This window comes from Eublepharis macularius, chromosome 9 (genome assembly GCF_028583425.1).
Source record: "Eublepharis macularius isolate TG4126 chromosome 9, MPM_Emac_v1.0, whole genome shotgun sequence".
NCBI classification, from domain to species: domain Eukaryota; kingdom Metazoa; phylum Chordata; class Lepidosauria; order Squamata; family Eublepharidae; genus Eublepharis; species Eublepharis macularius.
The window spans coordinates 95,647,991-95,668,621 of NC_072798.1; the positions used below are offsets into that span (position 1 = coordinate 95,647,991).

At 45.9% G+C, this 20,631-nt stretch overlaps 1 protein-coding gene across 1 annotated transcript in view; it reads right to left on the reverse strand.

Moving 5' to 3' along the window:
- Window positions 1-8,092: 8,092 nt before the first annotated feature.
- Window positions 8,093-20,631, reverse strand: part of CDHR3 (cadherin related family member 3) — a 60,799-nt gene continuing 48,260 nt past the window's right edge. The window contains exons 15-19 of the mRNA XM_054988828.1: window positions 19,754-19,935; window positions 16,919-16,932; window positions 13,892-13,923; window positions 12,753-12,801; window positions 8,093-9,331 (exon numbers count right to left, since the gene is read on the reverse strand). Of these exons, the coding sequence (XP_054844803.1) occupies window positions 8,949-9,331; window positions 12,753-12,801; window positions 13,892-13,923; window positions 16,919-16,932; window positions 19,754-19,935 (660 nt within the window). The 3' untranslated portion in view covers window positions 8,093-8,948. The remainder of the gene's footprint in view (window positions 9,332-12,752; window positions 12,802-13,891; window positions 13,924-16,918; window positions 16,933-19,753; window positions 19,936-20,631) is intronic.

Genomic DNA, 20,631 nt, shown 5'->3' on the forward strand with positions numbered 1-20,631 from the left:
CACTGAATTCTGATTACTTGGGCACAGAATGTCTTTCCCCAGTGCCCTCTGAACGTGGCCAGTTTGGTGTAGTGGTTAAGAGCTCAGGACTCTGGAGAGCCGGGTTTGATTCCCCACTCCTCCGCTTGAAGCCAGCTGGGTGACCTTGGGTCAGTCACAGCTTCTAGCTCTCTCAGCCTCACCCGCCTCACAGGATGTTTGTTGTGGGGATAATAATAGCATACTTTGTAAACTGCTCTGAGTGGGTATTAAGTCATCCTGAAGGGTGGTATATAAATCGAATGTGGTGGTGGTGGTGGTGGTGGCGGCGGTGGCGGCAAGAGAAGAGAATTGGCAGAACAGGTACATGGTTAGAACTATTATTTAGTTACTAGTAAAAAAAGCCTGTTGTGGGAAAAAATGGGTGAGCCTGCTTGCAGAGAGAGCGGAATGTAAGTGAAATAAAATAAAATAAACAATAGAAGAATTGGCTTCTCTGTTGCCCTGTCTGGGAGGGTCTATTTTCTCTTGACAGTTGCAAAGGATATAATCCCATGGATTTGCCATTACAGTTCTGCGCTTTGCCTTTTGAAGGCTCCTGAACATTTTGTAACCTGCTTTCATTGGGCATTCTAGACAACCTGGTTTTTAATTGAGCATGTGGGTCTGAGCTTGTGAATGTCTTACAGACCCTATTGCATGTCCAGGGCATGTCTGAGTGAGGTTACCACTGGCTGGAAGCATTGTGCTATGCCTGTAGATAGTTCCACATTTGAAATGAACTCTATGGTAGCAAAGTCAGAGAACCATTATGTCCTAACTACATAAGGTTGCCAGGTCCCCCTAGCCTCGTGGCAGGAGATCTGGGACCCGGCTCCTACCTTGTACTTTCCCCATTTGTATGCACACATTTGCATGCTTGCTTGCTCCCAGCTTGCACAATGACATCACTTCTGGGAAGAGATGTCATCATGTAGGTCATGGGCCACCCTGAGAGCATTCCCACATTCCCCAGGGGGCCAAATTGGGCTGCTGTGGAGCGCACAGCAGCACTCTTACACTACTCAGTGGCCCAATCTGGCCTAATTCAGGCCCAATTCAGCCCAAATCTGGGCTGGGCCCTAATTGGCCTGAATCCAGCCACTGCAGAGCGCAGTGCTCCTGTGCCCCACAGCCCAATTCGGGTCGAATTGGGCTGCTGTGGCATGTAGGAGCATGCCACATTACCCAAGGGTGCACCCTGGGAGGCACGTTCCCCCCTGCCAGCCAGATAAGTGGGGTGGGGAGGGGAAGGTGGGAATGGGGGATACCCCACCCCTGATGGGGGACTGGCATCACTATAACTACATCCTAGATCAGGAATCCCCAACCTTTTTGAGCCTGTGGGCACCTTTAAAATTTTGGAAGTGGGTGCTGAGCATGACCTCAGGGTGGTTGCCACAGGAGAAAAAGCCAAACTGAATGTCTCTTAACACGTCCTGGGAAGAAGGTAAACCTAAAGGGGGGATAGAGCCACCCACTGACTAAGGAAAGCTGAGGTGCTTACCAGTTTTCCTGATTCTTTAGCGTACAATATTTTCATTTGAATGAGGGCAGCCAGTAACAAGCGCTGGATGACAATGACTCACCCACATTCTGAAAAGCTTGGCAAGTGCCGAGGGGACGTTGGTGGGTGCCACACTGGGGAATCCTTTCCTAGATAAACGGTTGTAATAGTAATTCCATCTCCCCATAGATCACTCGCTTTGTAAGGAACAGTACGAGTGTCTTACAGAGAATTTTCATCAAATTACAATTTCCAGGATCTTTTTCAGAAGCCAACAGTTAAAACTGGTATTATTTGCTGTGAGTGCGTAGCACAAACTTACCCTCTGATTAGCCATGGCTCAGTATTCCTGCCCGTGAAATCAAATAGTGATACCTGATATACTTCATTCTTTTATTTTTGTAGCATCTGTGACTTCTAATTGTAGGTGGTAGTTGTGACAGATATATCAAAAGCTTCTGTCTTGTATGGCTTAAGTCCTTTAGACAAAATGATGCAAATGGTGAAGAAACTCAGGGCCAAGCTACAAGTGATGAATTACACTTGACATTTGAACGGCAAGTGAACAGACTCACGTGTATTCCTCCCTGTTCACTTGCCCTCCACTTGCCCTCCACTTGCCCTCCACGTGAGTCTGTTCACTTGCCGTTCAAGTGTAATTCATCACTTGTAGCTTGGCCCTGAGTTAGGGTTGAAGAGGCAGGAATGGAGTTGTTTCTGCCTGTCAGCAGTTCTAACAAATCTTCCCTTTCAAGAATGAGAAACATGCTGTCCTTTGGCCATAGCTGGATGTTGTCTCCTTGGTGCAGACTACCGATTAATTCAGCCTCTTCAAGACATCCAGGTGAAATACATTAAGAAACAAAGCAGGCAAAGCCAAGCTTGTGGTAGATTACTTTTGTTTATTCAAGCCTTGGAAGTTATTGATACGCTGTCTGGAAACTGTGCAATATATAGATCTTTGCTGTTGTTTGAATATGATGGCCATGTTGCTGTCAATAAATTTTGTTCGTGTGTTTTCCAGACCTTTGTCAGATCAGCTTACACTGCTATTGCTGTAAGAATTATTGAATCCTTTAAATGTGATGGATTACCATCTTTAGATGGTGGCGCAACACACAGGATTCTAAAATGTATAGTTTAGCTTTGGGTCTGGATTGCCTGCTTACTGGTGCTTAGCCACAACTTCTTTTGTAAATAAAATGTATTCCAAATTATACAGTTTTAAATGGGTTTTAAACGTGCTGCTGAATAAAAGACAGACGCGAGTCCTTGTCCTGGCCACAGTGCACAAATGCCACATCATAAGGAGGATGTTGGTCCTGGGTTCATATACAGAAAAAAGGCAGCTCAAATGACGCAGGTCTTAGAACACCGTCCCTAGAAGGCTAAAAAACTTAGAGCTTTTTAATTGGGGGGGGGGGTGAATATGGGAAACATGACAGAATTTCATTTTTTTAAATGTGCATGGCATACAGAACATGAAAAAAGAAAGCGTTTCCCTCATACCACTAGAATGAAATTAAATTGATGGGCAGTAGATTCAGGACAGGACATTCTTCATATAACAGAGATTTATGGAATCCCCTTCCATGTAATATGGGCCGTTTCCACACGGCTTACCTGCTTGCGTTATGTCCCGGCAGATCGCGCAAAAAACGCGGAAGATCGCGGTTTTTTGCGCAAGATTTGCGCGACGTCGTGGACACTAAATAGCTTTAAAAGAGGCATGGGGAGATTCATGGAGGATGTGATAGATGCAACCACTATTAGCCATGATGGTTGTAGAGCCTCCATCTTTAGAGGCAGTGTACCTCTTAATACCAGTTAACTGAAAGGGTAATACTAGGAGATCAGTGCCTTCACACTTCGCTTGTGGGCTTCCCGGAAGCTTTGCATAGGTCAGTGTGGGAAACAAGATGTTAGACTGAATGGGTCTTTGGTCAAATCCAGCATGGCTCACCTAGAATCCAGGGGTGTTTTCACATGCCCAAAGCCTTCAGAAGATCACGTGAAACTCACAGCATAAAAGTGTCTTCCTAGCACATGTTACCAGAACTGCTCTTATTAATGGGGGAAATTAGCTTTAGCAGTCTGTAACTAAAATTAGCGCGGATCTTAACCTATGATTACGGAGGTCCTGATTCCAGACACTCTAGTGAGAAAGAGGCAGACTACAAATAAGTTCCCAAACACGTGTATTTCACTAATAGTGTGGCGTAAGCCTGAACTTGCACATACATACAAGAAAGCATACAAGATCTAGGAGATACAGAGTATGAAATATAGAGACTTTCGCATTAGCGGGTTCCCAACGATGGTGGGGAATACTCACAATCCTGAAGCGAAGCAGAGACACAACAGCGAGGTGGCCCAATGCCAGCACTGGGACCACAGACGGACAGCAAGGGATTCTGGATAGGATGGCACGCGCACCATGCGGTCTGAGAGACCGGCTTAAATACCCCAAAACATACCCTGGGGCTGGTGCTGTACTTGGTGGTTCTCACAGTTTAAAACAAAGGCTCTAATGGGTTACTGAATGGCTTGGATGGGCCACTTTGGTAATCAGATCGTGATAAGTGACACCTCAGGAAGAGGGGACAAAAGAGGGAGGGGGAAATCCAAGTGGGCTGAAAGGATGTTCCAGCTTGTCCTGATGTCATCAGCTCTGGAATGCGGAGGTTTCTTTGAGATGCATTCTCTAAGTGCTTGGGATGGTCGGCACTTAGTTCCTTCTCCGGGGCGGCTCCTAAGATATGCAGAGCGGGGCGAGGTACTCTCGCTGCGGACGTGGTGTGCCCGCTTCGCCGAAATGGCTTCCCAAAGCAGGCTTCTTCCCTAGGTCTTCTGGCTGCCTGAGAACATGGATGCTGGCTGGGCATAGCTGGGGCTGGATAGCAGGCTGCCCAGTAGCGAGGGCAAGCTCGGCGACCGGCCCGCGGGAGTCTCCAGGCGGGAACTGACCAGGGAGCGCCTAGCCAGGCTCGCTGGAGGTTTCCCCAGCAGGCGCCCGGCTGCTAGCAGCGGCTTGGGCCCATATGAGGCAGGCTTCCATGGAGGCAGGGGGAACAGCACTTAAAACACAGTCCAAAGCAGGGAACAGGCACGGTCCGTGGCTGATGGCAATGCAGGCACGGGGCACACTTGTAACACAGTCCAAACACACACTGGGAAGTCCAGATACAGGTCTGGGCAGGGTTGCCCAGGAAAAGAGTCCTTTGTGCAGTTAACCAAACATGGAGTCAGGGAACTACACAGTCTATTGCAGCAGCAAGGTAATTAACACGCAGGCAGGAAACTGACACGTGTACCAGAACACACACATGCAGGGCAATCTTTGGTGCAGCAGTAAAACAGCAACGCAGGAAACTTTAACACCGTTCATGGCAGGCTTTAAAGCATGAGAGGGGGCCTACTTGGCAACACACAATTTCCCGGCATGATCCCATTTAACGGTGCAATTTCTGACGTCATCACGCCATTAAAGGGAATCGTGCCGGGAAACCGTTCTAGGAAGACGCTTCATGCCGTGAGTTTTGCATGATCTTCCAGATGCTTATGGGTGTGTGTGAAAATGGCCCAGACCTGGTTAGGCGCTACAGTCTCTTTTCTATTGGTTACTTTTTTATCGCTCCTAGACTGGAGGTGGGCCATGCTATTTTCCCCATTGTTAGTACATCTCACACATTATACAGTAGAGCAGCTGTCTTTGCTATGCTCTAGTTAGACATGTCTGGCTATTTTATCAGGCAGAAAAGCTGGTTTACTGAGGATGTTTTCATTGCTTGACAGCTACGGAATGTGCCTGTTCACTATAATAACCTTGTGCTTACTTACTGCTGTTCTGGACAGATTAGTGCCACACTCAGAGCGGTTTACAAAGTCAGTGTCATTATTATTACTGTCATTATTATCCCCACAAACACCCTGTGAGGTGGGTAGGGCTGAGAGAGCTCCTAGAAGCTGTGACTGACCCCAAGTCATCCAGCTGGCTTCAAGCAGAGGAGTGGGGAATCAAACTTGGCTCACCGGATTAGAGTCCTGCCGCTCTTAACTACAACACTAAACTGGCTCTAATGCCTTACAAACTTTCCACTGAGAATCTGAAAGGAAATGCTGGATCAAAACCAGACTCAACAGAGGTAAAATCTGGACCATAAAGAGGACATACAATAAATCCTGAACAGAAATATAGTACAGTTTAGCTCAACTGGGGTCTGCAGTATCTGCCCTGAGACTAGCATGGGGTGGGTTGGCCACACCCAGATCAACGGTGGAAACCCGACCTTCTGTCTTTAACTGGTCCACTCTACAAACAATTCCTTTCTACATCAAAATGAATTCCTTGGTGACAGGGTCAAACAGTCTTACCAAAATTGGGGGTGTAGTTCATGGTCCTTGAACTTATTGATTTACCTTTTTATACCCTGCCTTTCTTCCCAATGGGGACCTGAAGTAGCATAACATAATTCTCGCTCCTCCATTTTATCCTCAGAACAATCCTGCAAGGCAAGTTAGGCTAAGACTGACCCAAGACCTCACACAGCAAGCTTTCATGGAAGAGTGTGGGGAACCCAAGACTCTCCCTGGTCCACTCGCACCCGGCATGGCTGGCTCCGCAGCGCCACATCTGCCCCATGCGAGTGGGCCAGGGAGATTCTCCCTGTTCCACTTGTACCCGGAAGGCCCGTGCCGCAGCACTGCTTCTAGCCCGTGCGAGTGTGCCAGGGCAATTCTCTCTGGCCCACTCGCACCTGGCATGGCCGGCTCCGCAGCACCGCATCTGCCCTGTGCGAGCAGGCCAGGGAGATTCTCCCTGGCCCACTCACTCCCGGCATGGCTGGTGCCCCGGGGCTGCTTCATCCCCATGCGAGCCAGCCAGGGAGATTCTTCCTGTACCGCTCGCACCCGGCATGCCTGGCACCCCGGGGCTGCTTTGGCCTCCTGCAATCGGGCCAGGGAGATTCTCCCTGGCCCTCTTGCACCAGGCAGAAGAGGCCATGCGGCACCAGGTCTGCTAGTGCTAAGAGGGGTGGGGAGATTCTCCCCATCTCTCTCGCACCAGGAGAGGGGCAGCCAGCCGCTCGTCCAGGGAAGCACCCGATGAGCAGCTGATTCATGGGTTTAAATGCCCCTTTCCATGCCGCTAAGCAGCGGCATGGAAAGGGGCATTTAAATTCCTCTTTGATCCCCAGTTTCCAGGGCAACAGCAGGAGTTAATACAATCCCTGCGTCAGTTGCCATGGGAATTGATTGCAGCAGGTGCCAGACTGTCTGGCTTAATGAAGAGCTACCCGAACACCAACAAACAGCAATGAACAAGGCTTCCAACGACCAGCTGTTCGGTTGGAATCGGGCCTCACGACCTGCCTGTTTGCGAACAGCCGAACAGGCTGTTCGTTGGCTTTTTTTCCATTTGTAATGCTGTTCGTGCCCATGTCTACCATGGAGATCCTACTCAGGCCTTGGAGACCCAGAGAACTGGGTGGCAGGTACAGACTAAGTTCCAGAAAACAGCACCTGTGTGGTGGTGCTGGCAGGGCATAGAATCTTCTCACATTATGGGGTGATTGAGGCATATTAGGGCAAATGTCTGGTGACTTCCCATGAGATCTTAACCATGGGAATCATCTCCTGGTCAAGACCGTGCAGTGATTTGGTTTTCTTGGCTGGAGACTTCTCTCACAAACTCTTCCTTTTCTTCTTCTCACAGATAAAGGCCACATTGAATTAGCTGAGCATGATTTGTGATGTTCAAGCCTAACAAAGGCAGAGCAACCTTAGGAAAAAACCTTCTGAAGATACTTAATGCTTCCTCTTAGAGCCGCTGTTAAGAACCTGCATGTTTTTCATGCTAGCCCAAGTGCGGAGATCCTCTCATAACAAGGAATTGGCACAGGTTCCTGTTTTGCAAAGTTATTTCCCTTAATTTAAAACCACATGCCTGCACTTGCAGAGTAGCATTTTATGGGCCTCAAACGTTAGGAGTTACGTCAGAATGATCATTTCAAAGCCAAGTCAATAATTGGGGTCACTATATTGGCTAGTTCGGTGAAGAAAATTTTTGTCGCAGACCAGGGCTTTTTTTCTGGGAAAAGAGGTGGTGGAACTCAGGACTGCACAGTGACGTCACTTTGGGTCAGCTGGAACAGGGGGGGGGGAGTTTTTTAAAGTTTAAATTGCCTTTGGTGAAAATGGTCACATGGCCAGTGGCCCCGCCCCCTGATCTCCAGATAGAGGGGAGTTTAGATCGCCCTCCGGAGGGTCATCTAAACTCCCCTCTGTCTGGAGATCAGGGGGCGGGGCCACTGGCCATGTGTCCAACTCCTCTCTGTCTGGAGATCAGGGGGCAGGGCCACTGGGCATGTGACCATTTTCAAGAGGGGCCGGAACTCCGTTCCACCCCATTCCCGCTGAAAAAAAGCCCTGTCCCAGACTATACATGGTGCAGTAAAGTAAAGTAAATGGAGGAGGGCTATTTTTTAATTCAGCAGAAGATACAGAGAATTTTTTTTAAAAAGGCGCCTCACACACAAGGAAAGCAAGAAAGAAGCAACTAATGAAAAAAGCATAATTATGTGAGTATACTTTAGTTTGCAAACCAGGAAATTTTTGTACAAAGTTTTTAAAAAATTATACAAGGAACAGTACATAATCTCAGTGGTAGAAACAGGCCATCTTTTCCCATTCAGATAAATGTAACAAAAACAGTTGTTTTGCAGTTGTTGGAAATCCAAGCCATGTGACGGCTGCTCAGTATTGTAGCCCTTCTGAAGGAAGCCGTTCACCACTGTTTTACCATGTAAATGCTACTCATTTTCTTTGGACTGTGTGAGGTGTGTGCCTGTTCAATAGAAGCCTTGTGACAAAAAGATAACCTGGCTTTAAGGAACTTGCAGATGAAGAGAACTCTCTAAATTTCCATCATTTTAGCAAATCTGGCAGGTAAATATAAAAGTCGCAGCACTCATTTTGGGATCTACACTTCACGGCAACAGCAACTTTGATTTGGCTCATTGTTTAAATCATCCTTAAGTTTTGAAGAGTATGTTAAAAATATCCACTAGTCTCTCCCGAAATAAGCTGCATTTCTCTTACAGAAGTCATGTCCAGTGTTCCTGGCTGCAGGCTGGTGCCTCATCCCTTAGGTTATGAATGCCAAAGTAGTTGGCAATTATTCCAGCCACTCACACTCTTCTTGTGTCTTTCAGATCAATTGCCATAGATTGCACTTCCAATATGTTATCTGAATTAGAATTGTTGCCCACGACAGGCTGTTTCTTTAACAGTGCCACTTTTCGTTACTAACTCAAAAAGAACGTAATTAACAATAAGTAAAATGTGTTCACATTACCGCTCCATTTTTGGAGTACCTGCAAAAGGTTTTCTGGACTCATTACTCAAAAAAATACTTCCTGTTTTAAGCTTGACTTTGATATTTGGGATATATTTTGGGAGAGGGCATGGGTGACCTGCGTGGTAGAGCTGGCGATGTGCTTGGATGGACTGTTGATCCATTTGCCAGAGATTTTTCTTTCGGCACCCGTAATTTTAGGTCATTATCTTGATCAGAAATCTCAATCTTCTGTTCGGGTGGTGCTGACATCTTGTTGTCCTGCCTTCCCTGCTTTCTGGCACTGGTCCCAGCTTGCTCTCCGCTTACTAGATTTCCTTGCCCAGTGCTCGTTCTAATAGCCGTTATGTGCGTCTCTGGATCCTTTGCTTCCAATTCTAGAGGCCTGTTTGTATTTTTCCATCTCCGAGCTCCGGACTTTGAATTAAATTCATACATGTGGCCAGTGACTGCGGAAGAAACCAACAATTTAGCTACTTCTCCTTTCCACAGAAGAAGAGATAAGGCTGTCTTTTGAGGGCTTAGCAGCAAAGCATGAGAATCATAGTTTGCACACTCTGGCTACCAGTAGGAATGACAAGACCCTTCAGTCCACACCAATCTCTTGACTTGAGAATGATGGAACAGGCAACTCAGCATGCCTCGGACACTGGAGGGCGTTGCATGTCTCTCTATGTGTATGTGTACCTCTCCTGATAGTAAGCTGCTTCTCTTTGTCTAAAGCAGGAATACCTCCTCCTCCTCTGTGTCCGTGACTCTTGGGAGATTTCCTTTTCTTGCCTTGTGGCCTTCCAGAGGGGAAGGTAGTATTTTTCAGAGCTCCTGCCGTAAAGACCTCTTCTACAGATCCACACTTGAAGCCTTGCTGCCGGGCTATCTGGTTGTGGTATTTATAGGGAAATCGACTCTTTAGACCAGGACTCTTTCTTTCTACTCCAAGATATTGCCATGAATGGAATCTACCTCAGTAAACTGAATGTTCAATCTTTCCTACAATTTGATTGCCTGAGAATTAATTACTGCTCATTGGGAGAAATGCTTCTGACTAAGTAACTCTGCTACTAAACTAAATATACCTATTTCTAATAATGAACAGGAAGTATGCTAGAGACGTAAAGAATATTTCAGTCTGAGAGTTTAGCATTAGCCAGGGACTATCATTGTTATCTTAGACATGTCTACTCCTGCTGGCCAAGCAAGCTTAGCCAGAAGAGGGCATCTGAAATATGAATGAGAACATTCACATAGGGCGCATGCAAGTGGCGAGGAGGACTCTCTGTTCTGCATTCATTGCCTCCACGATTACAAAGGTACATATAGCGACAATGGAAGTTTTCTGCACACTATCCTCTGTCATTCTCCATGCATTTTTTCTCCACCGTGCCACTGGACTTATGGCAACTCCAGCAAGGGGCTTTCAAGGCAAGAGTTGAGCAGGGAAGGTTTGCCATTGCCTTCTTCTGCAGAGCAACCCCTTGGTGGTCTTCCTTGGTGGTCTCCCATCTAAGTACCAACTATGGCCAACCCTGCTTAGCTTCTGAGATCCAACAAGACCTTCCCATTCCCGTCCACCATGCTACTGGAGGGCTTAAAAATAGCAATTGCTATAGCTCTATAGCATTATACTGCTAGACAGGGCTTTTTTCTGGGAAAAGAGGCGGTGGAACTCAGTGGGTTGCCAGCACAGGGAGCAACTCTTGGTGGGAAGTGGTGCCCCTGGTACCACATGCGCACGCGCAAAGTGCACACACGCTTCTTGGACTGCACAATGATGTCTTTGGGTCAGCTGGAATAAGGAGGGGGGAGTTTTTTAAAGTTTAAATTGCCCTAGGTGAAAATGATCACATGGCCGTGGCCCCGCCCCCTGATCTCCAGACAGAGGGGAGTTTAGATCGCCCTCTGGAGGGCGATCTAAACTCCCCTCTATCTGAAGATCAGGGGGCGGGGCCACGGCCATGTGATCATTTTCAAGAGGTGCCGGAACTCCGTTCCACTGCGTTCCAGCTGAAAAAAAGCCCTGCTGCTAGAGCATTTGCTACCTTTTTTAAGCCCTCAAGAAGCCCTGTGAGTACAGCAAGAAAATGGTGGCCTCAAGGAGCTGATGGAAGGAAAATGGTACTGATGTGGGCTGACTTTCCTGTCTAGACAGTGTGCTAATGTGCTTGGATGGCATTCTTTCTGAAAAGATCATAGTGAAGCAGGTTTGAGAAAGAGCGTGTGGTAGATGGAGAAAGGTTGGGAAGCGGATGATTAGAGGATGACACCCTGTCGATGCTGCCCAAAACAGCCACACTATTGGCCCTGATACCCAGAGATGATCACATGCATCGAGACCTTGGAGCCTAATATAGTACGCAGCGGCTATAGTCATTGTAGATGCAAATTCTCATCCTGATCAATGCACAGTTGAATTCTTCTGATGTAAGGAGGCTCAAAATCACATTGCACTAACCAGATACATGTGCAAAGTTACACCTGCGCACTAGTGCACCTCAATGAAGCTGCACTTGCACAAGGTCTTATCAGCATGCAGTGACATCCAAAAGGTGTTTCTTTGGCCACTGTGGAGCTTGTGCACAAAAAATCTAATCTACATACATATACGAAGTCCTCACTTACTGGGTAAAAAAAAGACAACTAAGGTGTGGGGGACATGATAGAAGTTTGTATAATTATGGCTGGCATGGAGAAAATGGAGAAAAAGAACTTTTTCTCTCTCTTCCATAATACTAGAACCTGGGAGCACCAAATCAAGTTGATGCACAATAGATTCAGGATAGACAAAGAGGAATTCCTTCTTTGCCCCTTGCCAGTGGACATAGTGATGGTCATAAGGATGGACAGCTTTAAAAGGGGGGTTATTAAACACATCTGTAGAGGACAGGTCTACCAGTGGCTACTAGCTAAGAGGACTACAGGAAACCTTCACATCCAGAGGCAGCCTCTCAACACCGGCATTGGGAGGCTACATAAAGGGAAGGCCTCGGCTTCTGGGTCCTCTTTGTGGGACCTGCAGGGCAACCGATTGGCCACTGTGTGAAACAGGATGCAGCACTGGATGGACCCGCAGTCTGACCCAGCCGGGCTCTTCTTATGTTCAAACCAATGGGTGGAGTGGGCAGGGCCGGGTCGGCAGCAGCCTCGAGCGCTAAGGTACTGGAGAGGGTGCTGGCCTGGGGACGGGGGCGCACGCCACTGAGCAGGCATCCTCCCAGCCCTCCTGCCCAGTTGCTCTGTGCTGCCGCCGCTGCCGCCACTGCCGCCACTACCAGCACACAGCTGTGGGCCAGGCGCAGCAGGTGGCCAGGGCGGCACACGGAGCATCTGAGACGGAGGGCTGGGAGGATGCACGCTGCCATGTGCTGTCCTGGCCGCCTCCTGCGCCTGGCCCGCAGCTGCTGCGCTTGGCCAGGAGCACGTGCTGGTGGTGGCAGCATGGGGCAGCTGAGCAGGCAGCCTCCTGTTCAGTTGCTCTGTGGGCCAGGTGCAGCCAGTGGCCAGGGTGGCTGGCTGCGCCTGGCTCACAGAGCAACTGAATGGGAGGGCTTGAAGGCCCCCCGTGCACACGCTAGCCCTGCATGATGATGTCACACGCAGTGACGTCATCACGCAGTCCGGCGTGCACGCACAGCAGCAACCTTAAGCTGCCTCAGGCACCAGCAACGCTGGAGCCGGCCCTGGGAGTGGAACAAAGATGTGCTATTACTCTGGTGCTCCTGCTAATATCACAGTGTGGCTTTGCTATTGCTAGAAAAGGCTACCACTGCTATTTGCCTTAGAAATGTAAATATCTCACTACAAGCACATGGAAGCTCTTTCCTTTCAAGGCAAACAAAACAAAATTCTTTTTTTCATTATTAGTAATAATACCTGGATCTCTTGCTTCCCCATCGAAAACGGCATTTACATTGGTCATCTCCTAAGAAGAGAAACAAAATGTGAATTTGAGCCTGCTTGTTAAATTAAGGGCAAGATACAGTCACTTAAAAATTTTGACCTATGTTGCATAATAGCAATTCAAGTTTAATTGAGACTGGCAACAAAGCCACTTCTGTCTAGAGAATCTGCTGATAAATGCTTAAAAGAAGATTAAAGATTTTGGGCTTCTTTAACCCCCAGTCCAAAGATTCGATAAGAAGTGCCTCTACCCTCTTCGGTGCTGAACTTCTCAGTAAACATGGATAAGTTTGGACTGTAAGTTGCTCATAATCAGTAGGACTGGGAACTCTAGGTAGGAAAATTCCTGGAGATTTCTGGGGAGGGTGGGCTTGGGGAAGGTAGGAACTTCCACAGGGTATCTTTAAGACTAACCAACTTTATTGTAGCATAAGCTTTCAAGAACCACAGTTCTCTTCATCAGATGCATTTGATGAAGAGAGCTGAGGTTCTCGAAAGCTTATGCTACAATAAAGTTGATTAGTCTTAAAGTTGCTACTGGACTCTTTACTATTTTGCAACTACAAACTAGCACGGCTAACTCTTCTGGATCCACAGGGTATAATTCCATAGAATCTACTCTCCAAAGCCGCCATTTTCTCCAAGAGAACTGATCCCTGCAGTCTGGAGGTCAGTTGCAATTCCAGGAGATCTCTACGCCTCAGCTGGAGGTTGGCATCTGGTTGGAAGGAGCTATCCATGACAGCAGTGAGTTTATGCGTTGTTATAAATTGAAAGGAAAGCTCAAGCACAAGTGGAGTGCAAGTGAACAGGGAGGAATACACGTGAGTCTGTTCACTTGCCATTCAAGGGTCATTTGTCATTTGTAGCTTCGCTCTGAGTTAATATGCACTCTTATTGTTGAGCTGATACTAACATCTTTTTTCCTGAATGGTCTTCTGTGCCTTTAACAAGCATTATAGCAGACTGAAGTGTTGACATTTCCATCTTTCCCATCACCCTCCATGGCAAAGAAGACCAGAGTCTAACAAAAAACTGATCCTATTTCCTGAACTGATCATCAACAACAACAACAACAAAATCCCCCATTTTTATTTTTACAGAATACTTACCCATACTACTTCTTTCCCAACCTTCTTCTTTTCTACAGGGGAAAAAACATATAGAACAAATTTGTTTTTCTTAACTAAGAGCCAAGCCACACGTGACAAATGACACTTGCCTGGCAAGTGAACAGACTCATGTGTATTCCTCCCTGTTCACTTGCCCTCCACTTGCGCCCCACTTGATCACAATCGTCACGTGTGGCTTGTCTCTATATTCCAGATTATCAGTGAACGGCTAGTGATTCTAAAAGACTTCTATCTGATGTTGTTGAATTCAGGGGTTCTTAAAGAAGTCGGCTTTCAATCAACAGGCACTAGTTCTAAAAAGGCTCAAGTGTTGATTTTCAAAGGTTATGTGCCACTAAAATAGTAATTGCTAAGAAATTTACTTGGTGCCGAGAGGCAAAAGTATACCGAGCCTTGGCAACATTTGTCAGATCTGTAACTCTGAACACAATATCTCCAATATTACACGCTTAAAGTGTAGATGACTGGGGACGGCAATGGCAAACCACCCCGTATCAAAAAGTCTGCCAGGAAAACGTCATGATGTGACGTCTCCCTATGGGTCAGTATGACTCGGTGCTTGCACGGGGACTACCTTTACCTTTAATGGCGTGTTTAAAGGGAGTAACTGGGAAAGGGAGTAGCTATGATCCCCCAATAGTCTGTCCTTCAGCAGATTCCTGGGACAATGAGTGGCTGACTTTGACTGCAAGGGTTCTTTTGTGTTGGGTTTGAGTTTAAGGTATTTGCTGGTGTTCCATCCGCGTACCTCACTGGTAATGTCGTGGAGGAGGAGCTCTAGGATCTGGTGTTGAAAACCCATGGATATATTGTCTGAGGTGTGTGTGTGGGGGGTTCAATTTCCATGCTAAACTCCTCATGTCAGATTGTGATCAGGATTTCATAACCATATGGATAGCTATAGAATGATCCCAGATTACATTCGGTCCTACACATGAGAAGGGACATGTGTTGGATCTATTCTAGCCAGCAGAATCTAATTATATGGTTAAGGAGATGAAGCGGAGGCCTTGGGCATCAGTAACTGCTAAAGGCTCAGTTTGTATAATCTCTCCCTCTCTGTGTGTGAGAAGATGGGGCACCCCTTGTCTGCCCACATAGATCCAACTCCAGAAGGCCCTTGGGGGCCTTGAGATTCTTAAAAGAGACTTTGTCCAGTTGCTGGTGGTAGCTTGGAAATACAGGACCAGCCAGGGCAATAGACATGGCTGTTCAGTTTCACTGTCTCCCTTCCACTCATAGATCTTGAGCCCCCTGATTTGCGGAGAAGTTTGTGGGTCTGAAGGAGTAGTGGTGGAAACTCACTTGGAGACGGTTTCTCTGCCATCACCACACCCAGGGCCGATTCCGCATGGTTTACCTGAAGCCAGGATGTTGCGAAACATGCTGGAAAAAAACACGGAAGATCGCGTTTTCTCGCGCGAGTTTTGCGCGACATTGCGCAAAACTAGTGCAAGAAAACACAATCTTCTCCTTTATTTCTGGCATGTGCCGCAATGTCCCGACTTCAGGTAAGCTGTGTGAAATTGGCACCGCTGAATTATTTTTAAGATTGTTAGATGTCTATGTGTATATGTATGTACTCGTAATGAAATCAATTTTAAAAAAAGATGTTTACTAAATCCAAGATCAGAACCTCTCTCGAAGAGGGAATTCCATTGGCTTCCTGTGACAATTTAGCAAGATCTCATCCAAACTGACTTGGGTCCAGGTTTAGTGGTAGGTCTCTTACTAGAGGTATTGGACCAAACCACCTGTCAAAGATCTATGGATCATTTTGGATTGCTTATCCTGGCTTGAAGTGATAAGCTCCTCCGTGTTTAAAGGCTACCACTTCAGCCTAATCCCTTCCCATGTTGCTTAATGAACAGTTGCTGTTATAAGGTGTTTGCCCTTCTCAAGTGAATAATTAATACCACTTTGGTACAAGGCTTTTTAACCAAAAGAACTGAAGGAGATAATCATTGAATCTTTACTTTTAAATAACCTTCCTAGCCAAGGGCGATCTGGCAAACTATAGACCAATGTTTAACCCTCCTTGCTTGGTCAAGGTAACTGAAAAAGTGTTGGCAGAGCAACCCCAGTGATATCTGAATGAAGCTTTTCCCCTTGATGCCTTCCTGTCTGGTTTTCACTCTGGCTTCCAACCTAGTTATGGGACACAGATAGTTTTGCTAACACTGGGGAATGATCGGCAACTGCATTGCATTCTTGGCAGGGCTTTTTTTCAGCTGGAACACGGTGGAAGGTTCCAGCACTTCTTAAAAATGGTCACATGGCTGGTGGCCCCGCCCCCTGATCTCCAGACAGAGGGGAGTTTAGATTGCCCGAGCGGCGCAGAGGGCAATCTAAACTCCCCTCTGTCTAGAGATCAGGGGGTGGGGACACCAGCCATGTGACCATTTTTGCCAAGGGCGATTTAAACTTTAAAAAACTCCCCCCCCCATGTTCCAGCTGACCCAAAGTGACGTCATTGTGAAGTCTTGAGTTCCACCACCTCTTTTCCCAGAAAAAAATCCCTGATCCTTGGAAATATCATTTATCATCTATCTTGTTGGACTAAAGGCTGAGAATGGAAATATTTGGTACATAATCTGCCTGCCGTATAAGGCCAGTCCTGCTTTCAGTAGCATGCAGGCATGTTTGCAGGCACAAATAAATAAATAAATAAATAAATAAATAAATAAATAAATAAATAAATAAATAAATAAATAAATAAATAAATAAATAAATCCTAGTCCGGCAGGCAAGGCCAGCAGCAGTTGATAGTACATGTGGAAAGCTTGGCATTGCAAGGGCACTGCTGTGCTCTACTGACTCCTGCCAGTATTATATATTAGTTCTGCTCTAAGCTGCTGCTCTATCCAGTCACTTTTATTTTAATGGAACTTTAGAACAGGCAACTGGGCTGGCTGGCATCTGAAAAATATAAACTCTCTAAAAAATTCTGATTTAACAATGGGATAGTTTCAATGGATAATGAAAACTGGGAAAACAGATACATACCTGGTGTTTTTATCCTGTTGATAATAACAAAAAGAAGGTATGAATATATTTTACCAATCATTTGGCAACATCACTTGGTTATCATCCTCTAATGAAAAGCATATCAACAACAATTCATGCATCTGGGATTGGAGGAGTGACCCTCATGTATGCTTGCAGAGCTGCACCAATACAGTTTGGCGCCTCTGGCAAAGTGAAAGAGGTATACCCTTATATACTGGCTGTTTCCACATGGCTTACCTCTGTCCGTAATGACCCGGTAGATCGTGCAAAAAAACGTGGAACATAGCATTTTCTCGTGCAAGATTTGCGCGACATCACGTCACGTTGTGCAAATCTCTGGCAAGAACTCTGTATTAGAGATTAAAATATTCCTGTTCACCTACACACTTTTCCTCCAGTTTGGGAGCCTAGGCAATCGCTCTGTGGTGCTTACTTTAATTGCCTCTTTGGTGCTCAGGATGGAGCCCTTTTCTGTTTGGAGAATACCACATTTCCCCAGATCTCCAGCCACAATATATCATTGCTAGGAAAATATAAGCAAGACCATCATAATTTGGAGTTCGGTTTGAAATAGGGATGATGGAGCATCCATATAATGACTGCCGGTTCCCCTCTGTTCTCTGCCTTCTGAGGGATCTGCAGGTTTTGTCTGGTATTAAAGAGGATTTTGATCTGCTAGTTTTTGCATGTTCAGTGGCAGGACTCCATATCCTGCTTCTTCCTCCTGGAAAGCCATGAAGGCAACCCGACACCAGCACCATTTCAAATCTGCAGACCTGCTCAGCATCTCACACCAGAGGCTTGCAAAATCTTAAGATCATGGCTGGAGACAGCCCACTACCCCTGCTTAAAACATCCAGCCTGATGAAGAGTTCTGGAGAACCTGAAAGCTTTCACACTTCTTAGGTCATTTTGGTCAGTCCTAATAAAAGATATTACATGGCTATTGTTTTTGGAATTTGCCTTAGACCAGTGCAACTAACTGCAACCTCTTTCAAGCATCACTGACCTCTATAAAATATTGCCTGGGATAACACTGAAGGTAAATTCCTTCCCCATTTTCTAGAAGTATGTACTGTATGCATATATGTTTAGGTACGGATGTTCTTATTCTGGTAACCAAGCCCCACCCCCACCCCTGCAACCTACACAAGACCGAGGAACTTAAATAACAACTGACTGAGAATTTTTTGGCCAAGCTGATCTCAGAGAATGAAAGAGATCAATTTTAAGGGAGTTGATGAAGGTATGACGGAGAGATAACTTCTTGTGGTATATATATAGTCACTTCTTTTATTGCAGAGAAAGTTGACTGAGATAATCAAACATCTCAGAAAACATTCTCATTTTGTTTCATGGAAAGTTTTGCTCCTTGTAGAGATAAAACGGGTAGTATGCATTCCTAGCACAGATTGGAGACTTGTATGCCACCATTTTTAAGTCATTCAAATTAATTGCACTGCAATGTTAGAAAATCCAAATAATTTTCTAGTTAATGTATTTGTCTTAGGAAGGTTGAACCCTATTATATCCAGTATCAGCATGTCACCAGTGTTCTAGTTACAGCTTATATAAAAATTACTGACTGCTATAAAATATAAATGCATACAATTATAAATTGCTATAAAATATAAAGCATACATTCCATTAATTATATGATACCCACGATATATTTCCATGAAAGAAGAATATTGGGCAGTATCCTACCATAGGCTGGAAGAAGTCCTTCCAACTTTTGGAGACTTCGTCCAGTCTTCCTCCAATGGGCTCTTCCTCCAACAGAAGAACCACTTAAGCTGGAGGAAGTTCCCTTAGGCTGGAGGAAAGCTTCATACTTTATTTTGTGAAGTGGTCGGACATAGGACATTATAAATGTAACACACACACAAAAAGAGGTAAGCGTCTAATATCTACACCCTGGATGCTTAGGGACAGAACTTTCTTTAAGATTCTCATAGACTTTCACAGAATCTTAATAGGAGTACTCAAGAATAGAGATGGGCGCGAACAGCAATATGAACTAAAAAAAGCCACGAACAGCCTAATCAGCTGTTTGTGAACAAGCTGTTCGTGAAGCCCCATTCTAAACAAACAGGTGGTTGTTGCAAGCCTCATTCATTGCCATTCGTCAAGCCAGACAGTCTGGCACCTGCAATCAATTCCCTTGGCAACCGGAGGCAGGGACTGCCTGAACTCTGCCTGAACTCCTGATGTTGCCCTAGAAACCCCAATCTAAGCCCAATTTAGCTTGATAGGCAGGTCTTCTTTTCAAGCGTGGTGCTCCAAATTTGTTACAAGGAAGCAAAGACCAGAGGGGAGGGTGGCTCCTAGCTCTGGTTTTGCAGACAGTGAGGGAGAGACAATTGCTGTTGGCATTTTGAGAGAGAGACAGAGAGAGTGCATTGGAGCTTGAATTTTCTTTGTGTGTGGTGGGATAGGGATCTACCTCTTTAAGTTCCACGGCTGTTACCAGGCTCTGGGACAAGCTGTTATTTATTACTGGTACATTTCCTGCTGCCTGCTCAGGTAGGGTTTCTGGGAGTGATGTGGTAGTGATCTTGATGGCTGGAGGAGAGCCTGCTGGCCCCTGCGAACAATGAACAACGAACATGTTTGTGAACAGGTCATGTTTGTCAATGTTCGTTGTTCGTTGTTCGTGGATGGCAACAAACAATTAACACCACGTTCATTTTTTTTCTGTTCGTGCCCATGTCTACTCAAGAACACATGAGTCAGTTGAATGCAACCACTTGTATTGATTTAAGACACTTAGACAGATTCTGAAGTAGCAGGAAACAATGCTAGGCGAATTGTTCCTTTGACCTTACTTACAGTGGCTTTTTGTCTTCTTTGGGCTTTGGCTGGCAGTGGGTGCGGATATATTTTGCCAGCAAGAAGGTCAGATACCCAAGAAGTCCAAGGAGGAGCAAACTGCCAAGAGAAACGATGAAGGGCACATACCAAGCTGAAGCAAAATAGACGTTTTCTCTACTGGTCACAAGGGTAACGCCTGGCTTGTAAAATAAAATTCAAAAAGAAGTTTCTTACTGATCAAGCATGAAATGGTCTCATCATCAAAGAGCAGTGCTGTGGTTGCGATTATGTTTAAGGTACATTTTATTTTCTTAGTAATGTCATTGTTTTTAATTCCAGAGGGATAGCCAAGCCATGCCAGTCTGCAAAATCTCTTTATACCAAGTATACCTACAGGGCTGGCCCAACCAGCAGGCAAACATAGGGGATTGCCTTAGGTGTCAGAGTTTGAGGGGTACAAAAAGAATGAACGGAGCTTTCTCTGCTGACTTGAATGGAAGCTTGGCATGAACTGGCTTTGAGAATCTCCCTCTCTGATGGCTCCTCTGGTTTCCTAGAGAGCCATGATGTAAGATGCAGGACTTTGGAGAGCTTATCTATTTTTGTTCATTTTGAATGCCCAGTAAGTAAAATGTACATTGTGGACTTCTCACATTTCTCTCCGTTGAACTGTTTTGGATATTTTTGCCAAAATCATAGTTTTCCTGCGCCCCCCCCCCAAAAAACCTTGGGCTGGCCCTATACACCTTTTCAGACTTAAAAGCACATCAGAAAATCCAGTTACAGATCTACCATGTGAAGTATGTGTGATAGTCTACATAACACCCAGGGCTTTTTTTCAGCGGGAACGCAGTGGAATGGAGTTCCGGCACCTCTTGAAAATGGTCACATGGCCG